The following is a 17,080-nucleotide window of genomic DNA, read 5'->3' on the forward strand; positions in this document are numbered from 1 at the left end:
GTGGCGCAGTGGTTGAGAGTCCGCCTGCCGATGCAGGGGACACTGGTTCATGCCTCGGTCCGGGAGGATCCCACATGCCGCGGAGCGGCTGGGCCCGTGAGCCATGGCCACTGAGCCTGCGCGTCCAGAGCTTGTGCTCCGCAACGGGAGAGGCCACAGCAGTGAGAGGCCCACGTACCACAAAAAAATATATATATATTTTAATTTCATTGGAGTATAGTTGATTTACAATGATGTGTTAGTTTCAGGTGTACAGCAAAGTGATTCAGTTATACATACACATACATTTTTTAGATTCTTTTTTCATATAGGTTATCACAGAATATTGAGTAGAGTTCCCTGTGCTATATAGTAGGTCCTTGTTGGTTATCTGTCTTTTATATAGTAGTGTGTGTATGTTCATTCCAAGCTCCTGATTTATCACCACCACCCCCACACACGTTTCCCCTTTGGTAACTGTAAGTTTGTTTTGGGTATCTGTAAGTCTGTTTCTGTATTGTAAGTAAGTTCATTTGTATGTTTTTTAAAAATTAAAAAAGAAAATAATAATATAAACCTGCACTTTCTTGTAATGTCTTCATCTGGTTTTGGTAGAGCAGAGTTATGCTGGCCTTATAAAATGAATTGAGAAGTATTCCTTTTTCCTATATTTTTGAAGAATTTGTATAAAATTGGTATGAGTTCTTCCTTCAGCATTTGAAGAATTTTCCAGTAAAACAAACCACTAAGGCCTGGTATTTTCTTCAGAGGAAGTTTTTGATAAATTTCTTTGATGCTTACTAGAGTTATTTAGAGCTTCATTTCATCTTGTGCAATTTTGGGACACTGTACTTTTCAGGAAATATGTTTCATTGTATAATGTCAAATTTATTGACATAGAGCTCTGCATATTTCCTTATGCTGTTGATATCTGTGGTATCTGTAGTGAGGTCCCCTCTTCCATTCTGATATTAGTAATTTGTTTTTTCTGTCTTTGAAAAGAGTAATAAAACTGATTAAAGAATCAGTTTTTGGCTTTGTTAGTTTTCTTTTTTATCTGTTTTGTTTTTTGATTTCTACTTTTATTCTTCTTTCTACTTAACTTTTGATTTAATGTGCTCATATTTTATTCTTTAATCCGTGGGTTATTTAGAAGCGCATTGTTTAATTTTCATATATTTGAGACTTTCCTAGATATATTGTAACTGGTTTCTAACACAATTAAAGTTTTGTAAGTTTGCAATCTTTAAATTTATTGAGACTTGTTTTATGACTTAGCAACATGGTCAGTCTTGTACATTCCATATGCACTTGAAAAGAAGGTGTATTTTGCAGTTGCGGGATGAGTAATCTATAAATGTCAATTAGGACAAGGTGGTTGATTGTGCCATTCAGGTCTTCTATACTTACTGATTTTTATGACTAGTTCTTTCAGTTACTGAGAAAGGGGTATGAAAATCTCCAAATGTGATTGTGGATTTGTTTACTTCTTTTAGTTCTATCAGTTTATGTTTCATGTATCTAAAAGCTCTTTTATTAACCACATACATAGATATTTATAATTGCTATATACTGATATATTTTATCATTATGAAATATCAGTGACCTTTATTAATTCTTGTACTTAGTCCTTGTCTTAAGGTCTATTTTATCAGATGTTGATATAGCCACTCCTTTCATAACATATCAGTGTTATATATACTTTTTACCTTTTTCAGTGGTTGCCCTAGAATTTGTGATATATTACAACTAACCCAAGTCCACTTTGCCTGAGAAAGTTTTCTTTTCACCTTCACTTTTGAAGAATAATTTTGTAGGTACAGAATTCTAGGTTGGTAGGCATTTTTTCTTTCAACACTTGAAATATTTCACTCTGCTTTCCTGTTGCTTGCATGGTTTCTGAGGAAAAGTCAGATGTAATTCTTATCTTTGCTCTTCTGTAGGTAAGTTGTTTTTCTCTTCCGGCTTCTTTCAGGATTTTTTCTTTATCTTTGATTTTCTGTAGTTTGAAAATGATATGCCTAGGTACAAGGTTTTTTGGTGTTTATCCCACTTGATGTTCTTTGAACTTCCTGGATTTATGGTTTGGTGCCTGCTATTCATTTAGGGAAATTCTCAATAAATATTGTTTTCAATATTCTGTTCCTTTCTCTCGTTCCTCTCTTTTTTGTATTCCTATTACACATATGTTAAACCTTCTGTAGGTGTCCCATAGTTCGTGGCCATTCTGTTGTGTTTTCCTTCCAGTCTTTTTTCTCTTTGCTTTTCAGCCTTAGAGCTTTCTTTTTTTCCCCCAAGACGTATATTTAAAGGTTTGGTTTTTTTTAACTTTTTATTTTATACTTGAGTATAGCAGATTAACAATGTTGTGATTGTTTCAGGTGCACAGCAAAGGGAATCAGCCATACATGTACATGTATCCATTCTCCCCCAAACTCCCCTCCCATACATGATGAGCCTTAGAGCTTTCTGTTGAGACATCCTTAAGCTCAGAGATTCTTTCCTCGGCTATATCCAATCTACCAATAAGTCCATCAAAGTCTGTCCTCATTTCTGTTTCAGTGTTTTTTGATCTCTGGCATTTCTTTTTGGTTCTTTCTTAGGATTTCAGTCTCTCTTTATATTGCCCATCTGTTCTTGCAGGCTGTCTACTGTATCCATTAGAGCCGTTAGCATATTAATCATAATTGTTTTTAATTCCAGGTCTGGTAATTCCAATATCTGAGTCTGATTTTGATGCTTGCTCTGCCTCTTCAAACTGTATTTTTTCATCTTTTAGTGTGTCTTAGAATTTTTTCTTGATCGCTAGACATGTGATATACTGGGTAAAAGGGATCTTGTAAATAGTCCTTTAATAATGTGGTGGTACAAACATAGAGAACAGACTTGTGGTTGCCAAGGGAGAGGGGGGTGTGAGGGGGGAAGTGTTGGGAGTTTGGGCTTAGCAGATGCAATCCTATTGTATATAGGATGGATAAACAACAGGGTACTACATTATAGCACAGGGAACTATATTCAATATCCTGTGATAAACCATAATGAAAAAGAATATATATATATGTATAACTGAGTCACTTTGCTGTACAGCAGAAATTAACACAACACTATAAATCAACTATACTTCAATAAAATTTAAAAAAAACAAAAAGCATCTGCTAGAAAATGTGTTACAGGAAAAAAAATAACGTGGTGGTAATGGGTCAGGGAGTAGAAGCATTCCGTAGTCGTGTGATTAAGTCTCAGTCTTTTAGTGTGCCTGTACCTCTGAGCTGTGAACTTCACATGTGTTTCTCAATGCCCCTGCATTCCCCCTTTAGTTGGGATAGGATGGCTAGAGTGGGCTGGAATTGGGTATTTCCCTTCTTTCAGGTCAGTTTGACTGATAATACCCCAGCAGGTTAGGCTCTGATTAAATAGTTTCTTCTGCAGGCAGACTTTGTTAAGAATAGAATGCTCTGGAATATTTCAAAGTGGTTCCTTTTACCCATCTTCTGCTGGAAGCACGAGAGAATTTTTCTCTGATATTCACTGTGAGAACCTAGTAGAACTCCAGGAAATTAAAGTCACTAAAGTATGGGACCCCCAATGACCAGGTCGCTGGAAATTTTTTTTTTTTTTTATGGCTGTGTTGAGTCTTCATTGTGGTGCACAGGCTTCTCATCGCGGTGGCTTCTCTTGTTGCGGAGCGTGGGCTCTAGGCATGCGGGCTTCAGTAGTTGTGGCACGCGGACTTCAGTAGTTGTGGCTCACGGGCTTCAGTAGTTGTGGCTCACGGGCTCTAGAGCTCAGGCTCAGTAGTTGTGGTGCACGGGCTTAGTTGCTCCACGACATGTGGGATCTTCCCCAACCAGGATCGTACCCGTGTCCCCTGCATTGGCAGGCGGATTCTTAACCACTGAGCCACCAGGGAAGTCCCCCTGGAATTTTTAATTTTTCAAACTTGATCACACTGAGCCTTCAACAGTTGGTTAATTACAGTTCATGTTTCCCTACCTCAGCACTGGTTCCTGTGGAGGTTTGTGCTAGTGGCTTTCTGCTCTCATAAGTTGTTATTCTCTGTGTTCACCTGTTGGTCTCTCCAATTTTGGGGTTAGCAATTTGCCCTATGACTTCACTTGTCTTACTTGTCTAAGAAGAGTTGTTGATATTTCAGTTTGTTCAGCTTTTTACTGTTGTTAGGACAGAGTGGCGACCTCCAAACTTCTTACATGCTGGGCTGGAAACTGCAAGTCTGTGCTCATTTTTTTAAAGCATATTTTCCTGAATATAGAATTTTGGGTTGATACTTTCTTTTCCTTTTCAGTGTTTTAAAGATCCTGATCCACTCCTGACCTCTATGGTTTCTGATGATAAGTCAGCTTTTATTAGCATATCTATATTCCCTTATGTGAAATGTGTTGGCTTTCTCTAGCTGCCTTCAAGTGTTTTACTTTATCTTTGAATTTTAACAGTTTGATAATGATACGCCTAGCTATATGTTCTTTGTATTTATCTTCTTGGGGCTCCTTGAGTTTCTTGGATCTGTAAGTTGATGTCTTTAACCAAATTTGGGAAATTTAGGTTACTATATCTTCAGATATATTTTCTGCCTTGTTTTTGCCACTCTTGGGACTCCAGTTACAGTATAATTGAGGGACTGTAATTAGTACAATGTATAACCTATCAATATAAATTTATTAATATAAATATATATGTAATATGAGTATATTTACATATAGATAGATGGTGCGTGCTCTAAACATTCTAATAAAAGGGATCCATGATCAAGAGAGTTTGGAGATGGGTGGTTTCACCAACCCCCAACTTACCTTTTATATAATGGCATTTAACAACTGGTACAGTAACTATGCACATTTGTCTTTTCTGTTAAATGATGGGCTCCTAGAGGACAAGCCACTGGCTTTACTTTTCTTAATAATTATATAAAAATATAAAGACAATGGTTCTCAGATTTTTAAAAATCCAAAAATGTTATCTGTGAGAGGCAAAGTAAAACAGAAAGTCGCTAAAAATAGGAATAGAAACAGTGGAGAAAAATATACCAGGCAAAAAGTATGATACAAAAGAAAGCTAAAGGGCTTCCCTAGTGGCACAGTGGTTGAGGGTCCGCCTGCCAATGCAGGGGGCGCGGGTTCGTGCCCCGGTCCGGGAGGATCCCACGTGCCACGCAGCGGCTGGGCCCGTGAGCCATGGCCGCTGGGCCTGCGCGTCCGGAGCCTGTGCTCCGCAACGGGAGAGGCCACAACAGTGAGAGGCCCGCATACCACAAAAAAAAAAAAAAAGAAAGCTAAAGTAGCAGTTTCCATATTTGACAAATTTAATATTTATGGTAGAAAACATAAGGGACACAGAAAGACAGCCCAATTAAAAAATGGGCAAAGGATTTGAATAGACATTTCTCTAAATGCTCCGGTTGGTTATAGTTGCACAACCTTGTAAATATATTAAGAACCACTAAGTTGTATACTTTAAGAAGGCGAATTTTATAATACGTGAATTATATCTCAATTGTAAATAAGTGATCTGGGGCTTCCCTGGTGGCGCAGTGGTTGAGAGTCCGCCTGCCGACGCAGAGGACATGGGTTTGTGCCCCAGTCCGGGAAGATCCCACATGCCGCGGAGCGGCTGGGCCCGTGAGCCATGGCCGCTGAGCCTGCGTGTCCGGAGCCTGTGCTCCACAACAGGAGAGGCCACAACAGTGAGAGGCCCGCATACCGCAAAAATAAATAAAAAAATAAAATAAAATAAAATAAAATAAAAAAGTGACCTGTATATTTTGTCTTAAAGACCAAACCTCACTTAATTCTCAAGGCTTAGAGCCATGCAGATTGTTCTCCCACTATATTTATTGCAAAAAGAATTAGAAACAAATAACAAAAGAGTAGGTTAAACAAAGTTTGAGAACTAACATTGCTAACATTAAGTAAAAGAAAATCACTGAAATTACTGAGGAAATTTAGAAACAGAACTGAATATAAGATTACATGTTGAAATTTGGGGGGCATAGCTAAAGTAGTATTTAGAAGGAAATGTATAACTTTAAAATGTTTGCCCAAAAAAAGAAAGGTTAAAAATAAACTATACAAACATACATTTCCTGGCTGTGTCTGCTGAAAGGGCCTAGAAACAATGAAACTACCATAGCAGTGAGCATACCTGGTACCCAAATACTGGTTTCTAAATACCATTGTCCAATAAAAAGAATCAGAGTTCCATGGAGGAATGATTGATTCCAGGGCTGGGACAAGGAAGATAAAAAATAAGCCTGGAACATGTTATGTTGCCAGAGGTAAGAAAGTCCTCAAAAAGGAACAGGGCCTGTTGAAAGGGCATGGGGACCAAACTGAAAGAGTTCCCAATGGCCATAGCTAAAACAATTTGGGTAATGAAATAAGTAATGATAGTATTAAATTATAACCCATAGAATAAAATAAATATCCATGAGTCCATACTCTTTGAGTAAATAAGCGGGAGAGAAGGGATGTTTTCAGTAGTTTTCCTGTATTGAAGAGTTACAGTTAATAAATAAAACAGAAAATCATCATTAGGCAAGTAACACAGTAATAATTGTAGTCTAGATCCATTGATAGATGCTAAAGCTAGTGGATGAAATTTTGAGGAGAAATAGGAGGATGTTTGCATAGTCACAGAGTATCTCCCCAAATATATTTAATTACAAAAGGAACAATAACAACTTTACAGTGAAGAAATCTGGCAGACACCATCTTAATGAAGTGAGCAAAGGTAACATCACCAGTAATAAAGCATATCAAATCAACACGTGCCCCATGTTATGATGCACTGAGAAAGACACAGCATCATTCCTCTGGTGTTTTTGCCAAAAATGCATAACTCAGTCTAATCATGAAAACATCACAAACGCAAATTGTGGAACATCTGCAAAATAACTAACCAGTACTCTTCAAAAGGGTTATGGTCTCAAAGTCAAGAAAAGACTGGGGAACTGTCAATCTTTTGGAGATTAGAGGAGATTAAGGAGAAATTACATTTAATGTAATGTGGGAGCCTATGTTGGATCCAGAAAAGAAAAAAAGGACCTTAGTGGGAAAACCAATGATATTTGAATAAGGTCTGTAGTTAATAATATTGTACCAATGTTTTTGGTACAATTTCCTTGTCCAATTTCCTCGTACTATGGTTAACATTAAGGAAAGCTTGGTAAGGGTGTAAAGGAACTCTACTATTTTTGCAATTTTTCTATAAATAAAATTATTTCAAAGATAAAAAAGAAAAATAAGGTAAACATTGAGTTCAGGAAGTTTGTAGAAATAGAACAATTGAGCACACTCAAAGGAAAAAGAAGAAAGGAAATAAAAAGATCAGAAAATGAAGCAAAAGTAAAAAGTTGAGATACTTACTCTCTGGAATTATTAAGGTAGTCTTCTGAGAAGACTGAGTAAGAAAAGAGAAGATACACATATATAAAATTCAGAATGAAGATTGAGACGTACACTCACTGCATTACTTTTAGTGATGTCATTTCTTGCCGAAGCTGGGCCCTCTCCGTTGTTGTGATTAAAAAGCAAATACCTGTGGAATAAGAAATGAGGGTGGCAGTATCCAGTCTGATTCTAAGATTTGAGAAATTGTGCAGTGCCTAACAGGTACTAAGTTCTTTGAGTCTAATTGTTTGATAAATAGAATGATTAGGTGTTTCATTTGGTCTAGTGATACCCTGAAAGAAACTGTTGAGACACTAGAGATGCCATGAACTAAGAAAGTTTGACAACCTCTGAAATATGAGAATTATGAATAAGTAAATGCTAAAAAGAAATTGAAAATGTAGATGAAATGGATAGATTTGTAGGAAAATGATAGGCAACTTGAATATAGTATGAAAACATTGGAATGGTAATCAAAGATCTTCCCTCCCAAAAATCGCATACCTGGATGTCTGTGTATGGGTAAGTTCTATCAAATTTTGAAGGAACAGTTAATTCCTTTCTTAAACAAGTTACTGCAGAAACGAGGGAAAGAGTGAAAACTGCCTAACTCTTTATGCAGCTACTTAATAAGCTTGATTTGAAACCCTGATAAATTCAAGAGGAGATATTATAAAGCCATTTCCCTTATTAATGTAGATGAAAGGGATCCTAAATAAAATATTAGCTATCTGAATCCAAGAATATACTAAAAGAGTCATGCATCATGATCAAATGGAATTTAGTTTAACAATCCAAAGGTAGTTCATCTTTAAAACAATTATTGATGTAATTCACCATTTTAATAGTTGAGAAAAGAAAAATGTTTTTCTGATTTGATTCAGAAAAGCATTTCATGTATTTCAATTATTGTTTGTGATTTAATTCTTAGCAAACAAAGAATATATAAGGGAACTTTATTGAGTATTTGTATATTAGATTTTTAAAGTTTTTTATTATAGACAGTTTCAAACATAATAAAGGTAGGGTGAGTGGTACAATAGACGTGACAGGTAATCATTGCTCAGCTTCAGCAATTATCAATATATGGCAACTCTTTTTAATCTATATACACACATACACTCTCATACACTTTTTTCCTGCCCTGCTAGATTATTTTGAAGCATATTCCAGACAACATGCTCTTTTTAATCAATACTGAGTATGTACCTTTTTTCTCTATAACCATTAATATCCTAAAATAATTAACACTAATTCCTTAATATTATCTGCTGTCTAGCAGAGTTGAAATTGTCCTGATTGACTCATAACTGTGAATTTAGAGTTCACACATTGCATTTGGCTGTTATTCTTCGTTTTTTCTTTTAAACTATAATAGCTCTTTTACCTCTTTCCTTCCTTCTTTTTTCCATTATGTTACTAAGAAACCAGGTCATTTGTTCTATGGAATTTTCCACATTCTAGATTTGGCTGATTGTGGCCCCATGGTGTTGCTTAAATGTTTCTTTTTTCCCTGTCTTTCCTCGAAACAGGTAGTTAGGCTTGATTAACTTCCATTATTGGGGGGGGTGGATAATAATTTCATAATTATTGATGCATAACTTTTTTTTAACGAACTTTATTATTATTTTTATTTTTTTTTGCGGTACGCGGGCCTCTCACTGTTGTGACCTCTCCCGTTGCGGAGCACAGGCTCCAGATGCGCAGGCTCAGCGGCCATGGCTCACGGGCCTAGCCGCTCCGCGGCATGTGGGATCTTCCCAGACCGGGGCACGAACCCGTGTCCCCTGCATCAGCAGGCGGACTCTCAACCACTGCGCCACCAGGGAAGCCCGACTTTATTATTTTTATTTATTTTTGGCTGCATTGGGTCTTCGTTGCTGCGCGGGCTTTTTCTAGTTGCAGGGAACAGGGGCCACTCTTCGTTGTGGTGCACGGGCTTCTCATTACGGTGGCTTCTCTTGTTGTGGAGCACAGGCTCTAGGCACGCGGGCTTCAGTAGTTGTGGCATGTGGGCTCAGTAGTTGTGGCTCAAGGTCTCTAGAGCACAGGCTCAGTAGTTGTGGCGCACGGGCTTAGTTGCTCCACAGCATGTGGGATCTTCCCGGACCAGGGCTCGAACCTGTGTCCCCTGCATTGGCAGGTAGATTCTTAACCACTACGCCACCAAGGAAGCCTGATGCATAACTTCTTAATATCAGGAAGTATATGATGCTTGGCTGCTTTTGTTAAAATTGATCAGTGGGTTTAGGCACCTGGCACAAGTAACCATCGTGAAGGTCTCCAGCAGCCTCTTATTTATTGATGTTTTTTGCCACGCCCTGTGGCATGTGGGATCTTAGTTCCCCAACCAGGGATTTAACCTGTGCCCCCTGCGTTGGAAGCACGGAGTCTTAACCACTGCCAGGGAAGTCCCTCCATCAGCCTTTTTGCCTAATGTTTTAGCAGTCACTGATGCTTGCTGCCTGGATCGTTATTCATTAGGGGGTAGCAAAATGTTGCTACTCTAATTTATCATCTCTTCTTTGTTTATGAGCTAGTCTTTTATGAAAGAAACAGTCCTCATCGATCCTTCGATAACCCTGAGGCACAGTTTATATAGGAAAGACAAGATAAATGCTTGATTCTTTCTAGAAGAGCACTTTCTTAGTAAACCTACAGTGAACATAACACTTAGATGTGTTTACTTTAATACCTAAAGTAAGAAAAGGATGCCTACTATTACTGCTTTTGTTTAACATATTACTAGAAGTCCTTGTCAACAGTATAAGGGAAGAAGAATAACTATTGTAAGGAAAAAGATAAAATTGTCATTATGTACAGACTATACACATTTACTTCAGGGGAATAAAACAGAATCAGCAAACTATTAAAACTGCCTTGAGTTCATCAAGGGTCTTAAAAATCAATACTATTTCTTTTCATCATCCTTAACCAGCTAGAAAATGAAATTTTTAAAAAATGTGTATCATTAAAACAACAAAACCTAGAAAGTACCTAGATATTAGTCTAATCAAGAATACACAGGACTCATTAAGAAAAATTTTAAACTTCAATAAAAGATATAGGAAATAATCATGGACATGATAATTTACTCTTATCAATAAATTCCAAATAATCTCTGTCAAAATTTTAGCTGGGTATTTTCGAGGAACTCTGTAAACTTATTGTGTAGAAGAATAAATAATAATTCATGAATAGTTAAATCAACCTTTAAAAAAGGAGAATAATGGGGAATTTACCCTATCAGATATTAAGATATATCAATACTACAAAAAGCCATAGTAATACCATGTGGAATAGTATAAGAACAAACAAATAGATCACTCTTAGAGAGCTTAGATAATAGACCCAAGGATATATGGGAAACTTAATATGTTATATAGGTGACAGCACAATCAATAGGTAAAAGTTACGTTGTTTAGTAAATGGTTTTAGAAAAAGCAGCTCATTATATATGGAGAAGTAAAACAGTATCTCTATCCTGTGTCATATGCAAAGGTAGATTCCAGATGGATTAAACACCTAAATGGGGAAGATAAAACCAAAAGGTTTAATAGAAGAAAATTATTTTCTTTAAAAACATATATATTTTTGTGACCTAGGGTTGGGGAAGGAACTTCTAAAACCTCAAAGCACAAATGAATTTTTGTGTAAATTTAATTGCATCAAAATAGGGAGCTCTATTTAACAAAGGACCCCATGGGCAAAACTAATATACATGTGACAAATGGGAGACAATATTTGCAATGTTTAAATTGCCAAGTGATTAATGTCCTCTATACTAGATTATATAGGAAACTCCTGCAAATAAACAAGATAAAGAAAGCAATCCCAGCAGAAAAATGGGCAAAGGATATAAACAGGCAGTTTATAGAAAAGGAAATCCTCAAAGCAGTAAGCATATGAAGAGTTGCTCAAATGTATTAGCAGTCAGAGAAATACAAATTAAAACAGTAAGATAGGGGCTTCCCTGGTGGCTCAGTGGTTAAGAATCCTCCTGCCAATGCAGGGGACACGGGTTTGAGCCCTGGCCCAGGAAGATCCCACATGCTACGGAGCAACTAAACCCATGTGCCACAACTGCTGAGCCTGTGCTCTAGAGCCCGCAAGCCACAACTACTGAGCCTGTGTGCCACAACTACTGAAGCCCGCGCACCTAGAGCCTGTGCTCTGCAACAAGAGAAGCCACTGCAATGAGAAGCACATGCACTGCAATGAAGAGTAGCCCCCGCTCGCTGCAACTAGAGAAAGCCCACGTGCAGCAATGAGGACCCAATGCAGCCAAAAAAAAAAACAAAAAAAGACAGTAAGATATTTCATATATGTTAAGCTGGCACATATTAGCAAACGAGATAAAAACCAAATGCTGATGAAGATGCAGGTTATAAAAACTCTTACAAAAAAAAAAAAAAAACTCTTACACACTGCTGGGGCACATGTAGCCACTCTGGACAGTAGCGTGGCACTCAGAATTAAAACTCTATATGTATATGACCCAGCAATTCTGCTCTTGCGTTTATATGCCGAAGAAAATCTCAGTCAGATCCATAAGAAAACATTTACAGGGATATTCATTGCAGCATTATTTGTGGTAGAAAGGCATTAGAGGTAATCCAGGTGTCCGGTGCAGGGATAGTAGAGAGAAAAAATGTTTTGGATACATGCCATGGCATATTATATACCAATCAGAAACAGCAAATCAAATGTACACATACAAAATGAATGAATTATGTTACAGAATTGAAAAAGAACAGAATGAGATATAACACAGTAAGATTTGCACACATCAAAAATACATGCACTCGGGGCTTCCCTGGGGCACAGTGGTTGATAGTCCACCTGCCGATGCAGGGGACACGGGTTCATGCTCCGGTCCGGGAAGATCCCACATGCCGCGGAGCGGCTGGGCCCGTGAGACATGGCCGCTGAGCCTGCGCGTCCAGAGCCTGTGCTCTGCAGTGGGAGAGGCCACAGCGGTGGGAGGCCCGCGTACCACAAAAAAAAAATACATGCACTCAGTAAACAATAAGGATTTACTGTATAGCCCAGGAAACTATATTCAGCATCTTGTAATAACCTATAATGGAAAAGAATCTGAAATATATATATATACACACACACATATATATATCCAAATCACTCTGCTGTACACGTGAAACTAATAAAATATTGTAAATCAACTACAATTTTAAAAATAAATTTTTTTTAAATACATGCATTCAAAACATTTTGCAAGAACACATACAAATTAAAGGGCATACAACAGGCATAGTAGGGTGGTTGCCTATGAGGATACAGAAACAAGGATAAGGGGAAATTTAAAGATTTTCATGACACCCCATCTCATTTCATAGAATCATAGAAATTATTTAAGATATGATCTGTAAATGTATCTAAATGGCAGTATGATAAAAGCAAATGAAATGATCGAAGGCACCACTGTCAACCCATTCACTTTGTGGAACTCCTACTCCCCCATCAGGATGTCTTATGAACCATAGGTTTGTGTGACCATCAGATATACAGACGGAGTGTGGAGACCCATGTCAGCTTGTATATTGAACACTTAATACGTTATTACCATTTAAATTAGTTAAAATATCTTAAGAATTTATAATATTTAAAATCTATTCCATATACATCTGTATGTTTTAATATAAAATAGGATTTCCCCAAATCTTTAGGGAAAATTGCCATTCTAGTAGTATGTGCCTTCTAAGACCCCCTAGTGCACATCCAGTATGAGAAGCAGGTTCTTAAGCTGACTGCATTGATCAAAGATCTGATAGATCTTTGGGAAAAATAATTTCTTTTCTTCTAACACTAAGGCATTTCACTATTCTGGCTCTTCCAAGATGGATTCCAGTTTGAAATATTATGTGGTAAAATATACAGTTATTTTATGACACTCTGATTTTTTTTTTTCTTTAACTTTACAGAGACTGTGCAGTTGATCCAACTTGTGTTTTATGCATGGAGTGCTTTTTGGGAAGTATTCACAGAGACCATCGATATAGGGTTAGTAATATCCAGATAATAACCACACCTAGTATTGAATTTTATACTCAATACCTTTTCTTCTCAAAATTCCAAGATTTAACACTGAAACAGGGGAGAGTGGTTTCAGAAATGTGTTACTCAAATACCATTAAACATACGATGGCAGTGTAGAGATGAATTATGAATCCAGATTTCATGGAACACATGGTTTAAGATTAAAAGACTATAGATAACAGCTCTTTCAGTATTGATTTTCAACTAGTTTGTTTTGTTATTTTTTTAATGTTTATTATCTTTATAATTCTAGGTTTAGAAAGCAAGTTGTCAAAAATTAGAGGATAAAGGTGAGAGTTAAAATGCAAGAGGGAGGTTCTGAAGGGAGATGAGTGAGCAATGAAGTAAAAGTGACAGGATTATACCATTAAGAAATGGTTCTGTCTATTGGTCAGCTTCTACAGAATTGTCATTTCTTAATATTAAAGAGGCATCTACTACAATGTAGAAAAGGGCCAACTTCAGAACATAAGACTAATCAATTTTTTTTTAACTGCTGTAACACAATCAGTACTTTTCCAAAAATCAAGTATGTTTGCTTTTAAGTCAGGGATACAAAATACATAGGCAGATTATTGCTAAGCCTGTCCTGGTTCCTCTGCTGGAAGCTGAAGACAGAGCTATGAACATTCAAAAATTTAGGGAACTGTTAGTAGCTGGAACTTTTCACCCTAATCTCAAATAAAAATAGAGAAGAAATACTACAGTCTTACTAATTCAAGACTTTTGATTCAGGACTTTTCCTCCTGTTTGTTTTTATTTACTCTACCCGAGTATTGTTAACAGTGAACTAAAACAGCTGCAAAATTGAATTCATATTTTTATATGTTCTTTTTTTTTTTGCGGTACACGGGCCTTGCACTGTTGTGGCCTCTCCCACTGCGGAGCACAGGCTCTGGACGCGCAGGCTCAGCGGCCATGGCTCATGGGCCCAGCCGCTCCATGACATGTGGGATCTTCCTGGACCGGGGCACGAACCCGTGTCCCCTGCCGATCGGCAGGCGGACTCAACCACTGCGCCACCAGGGAAGCCCTATATGTTCTTTTTATTTTCATAAATCAGTAAGAGAATCCTAGTTTCCTTTAAACTGTTCTACCTATCTTTGGTTACCAGAACACGCATAAAAGCTATGGGGTGATGTTATCATTTTCCATATGGCTGCCTGCCCATGTTTCTTGGCATATATCTTTGCAGCCCCTAAGAATAACTGTCATTTGTGAGTTTACATTAATTACCTTGTGATATGTAACACACAAATACTTTGGGCAAAATATGAAAGGCTCTTTCTAAAATTTCCTTCTCATACCCATCCATAAACTCTCACAGTATTTTTTAAAAAAGCAAAATTTCCAGTCTACTAATTATTAAATAATAGGTTTTATCTTGCTAGATTCCTTGAATCATTGCTACATCTTAAGGAAGCATGAATAATTTTGAAGCCCACAGGTGGTAAAAGGTTTTACGACTAGGCACTCCATGTTTCCTTTTCAAAGAATGCTATTTAGAGAGTGTTAGAAAAGAAAAATAAACTATTTCTGTAGTTTTTTTGGTCACTTTCTCTAATGCAGATGCACTCTTATTAGACTTTTGTAGAAGACAGCAGCTATAGGAATCTTTGTCACTCTTGAATCTGTTACGTTTATAACCTGGTAGCATAGATACCAACAGTATACCAATTTAGCCAAAACCTAGCAAGAAAGCCCTTGTTATTTTCCTAATTAGGAAGTCATGCAAGTGGACATATTTTACCTCTTTAAAATAGCTGTAGCTTGCTAGACACTACAGAATAGCTTATTTTATTTTGAAATCACTTAAATTAGCCTATAGGCTTATTTAAAATCAGCTTTAAAACATTGAGAGGTTTGGCATTTTATTTAATTTTATCCCTCCAAAGAAATTAACACTTCAGCAACGTTATTTCCTTAGCACTTGATATTCCTATTTATAATCCAGTAGACCTCAGTAAATACTTATTGACAAGATACTTTACAATTTTTTTTCAAGATGACAACATCAGGAGGTGGAGGTTTCTGTGACTGTGGTGATACTGAAGCTTGGAAAGAGGGTCCTTACTGTCAGAAACATGAACTTAACACCTCTGAAATTGAGGAAGAAGAGGTAAAAACATTTTCACAAAATTGTTCCTAAGGAAATACTGTCTTAACCATGTGTTTGAAATATTTTCAGACATAAGAATTAGGTTATAATATAGCAATGGATAAGTAAAATATCAATAGTCCTCTCACTATTAACAGTGACCAAGTATATACTTAGAAAGTTTTTTGCATTTTATGGATGGCATACCAGTACTAGTAGAACACACTTGAAATTCTAGAAATTTAATTTAATTTGGACTTTTGCATTTGTTTGTTTTATTTTAAGCATATATGAGTTTTTTTAAGTCCTCATTTATTATTAAAGGGATTATTTTTCCTATATATGTAGATCAGTTAACTTAGTTGGTTTTTGTTTGTGTTGTGACTAAGACTTTGTAGATCAGATACCTTTCTTTTCTGTAGTCCTATATGGCAGCCAATCCTACTCATCATCTCCTGGTAAATCAATGTCATTGGATATATGATGAGACCAAACACTGGGATGATAGCTCAGTACAAGTTACACTCATTCCAGCTGTAAATATGTGCTTTCTAAAATTGTTGTTGATCCTTTATTATTTTTCTCTAAATGATATTTGTAATGATATAATGGGCTCTCACTAAACAAATACTTGAAACTCTGCTGTTTGTGACAATCTGATGTTTGATTTAAGATCCTTATTTCAGATTTTAATTTTAAATGGCAGAGAGGTGGGTACATTAAAAGAACTTATGCATTGTTAGTAAGTAGGTCTGATACCGATTTGGGGCAAGTGGACATTAATAGTCCTTCCTAGTGCACATGTCTTCCTGGTCTCAGATATTTTAACAGAACGACCAGAGAACTTATGGTGTAGGACAGTATCTTTTAGACTGTGTTTCACTGTGTTTTAGACAGATGAAAATTTGTGCAGAATGATTCAGTGCTATAGAAAACATATATTTGTGTTTCATTTGCTTTGTGCATGTGCTCTAGGATTTGCTACAGAGAGATGCCAAGTGATCAGGGTTTCAGATTTCTCCACTGCAATTGGAGCAGCTCTGTTTTTATCTCTTACATACTGGGTTAGCATTCTGTATATAAAAATATAAGCAAGGCAAACAAAGACATATTTGGAAAAAATGGTTTTGCTTTTGAAAAAAAATTGAAAGCTAGTGTAAAACTTCAGGACTCTGGGAGAAAATATTTGCAAGTCATATCTGATAAGTGTCTGGTATCCAGAATATATATCTTACAACTCAACAACAAAAAACACAATTAAAAGTGGCCAGAGGTACCATTTTTTTTTTTTTTTTAGATTCCATATATATGCATTAGTGTGCGGCATTTGTTTTTCTCTTTCTGACTTACTTCACTCTGTATGACAGTCTCTAGGTCCATGAAGTAAGTCAGAAAGAGAAAAACAAATGCCGCACACTAATGCATATATATGGAATCTAAAAAAAAAAAAAAATGGTACTGATGAACCTAGTGGCAAGGCAGGAATATAGACATAGAGAATAGATCTGAAGACACGGGTGGGGGAAGGGGAAGCTGGGGCAAA

The 17,080-nt window shown here is 36.8% G+C and overlaps 1 protein-coding gene across 4 annotated transcripts in view; it reads left to right on the forward strand.

Annotated features, from left to right (window-relative positions):
• Positions 1 to 17,080, forward strand: part of UBR2 (ubiquitin protein ligase E3 component n-recognin 2) — a 114,500-nt gene that overhangs the window by 21,360 nt on the left and 76,060 nt on the right. For all 4 annotated transcript variants that reach the window (XM_082847299.1, XM_082847301.1, XM_082847298.1 and 1 more), the window contains exons 3-4: positions 13,325 to 13,403; positions 15,445 to 15,558. In XM_082847299.1, the coding sequence (XP_082703425.1) occupies positions 13,325 to 13,403; positions 15,445 to 15,558 (193 nt within the window). The remainder of the gene's footprint in view (positions 1 to 13,324; positions 13,404 to 15,444; positions 15,559 to 17,080) is intronic.

Source organism: Leucopleurus acutus (assembly GCF_964270905.1).
Source record: "Leucopleurus acutus genome assembly, chromosome: 10".
Lineage (NCBI taxonomy): Eukaryota > Metazoa > Chordata > Mammalia > Artiodactyla > Delphinidae > Leucopleurus > Leucopleurus acutus.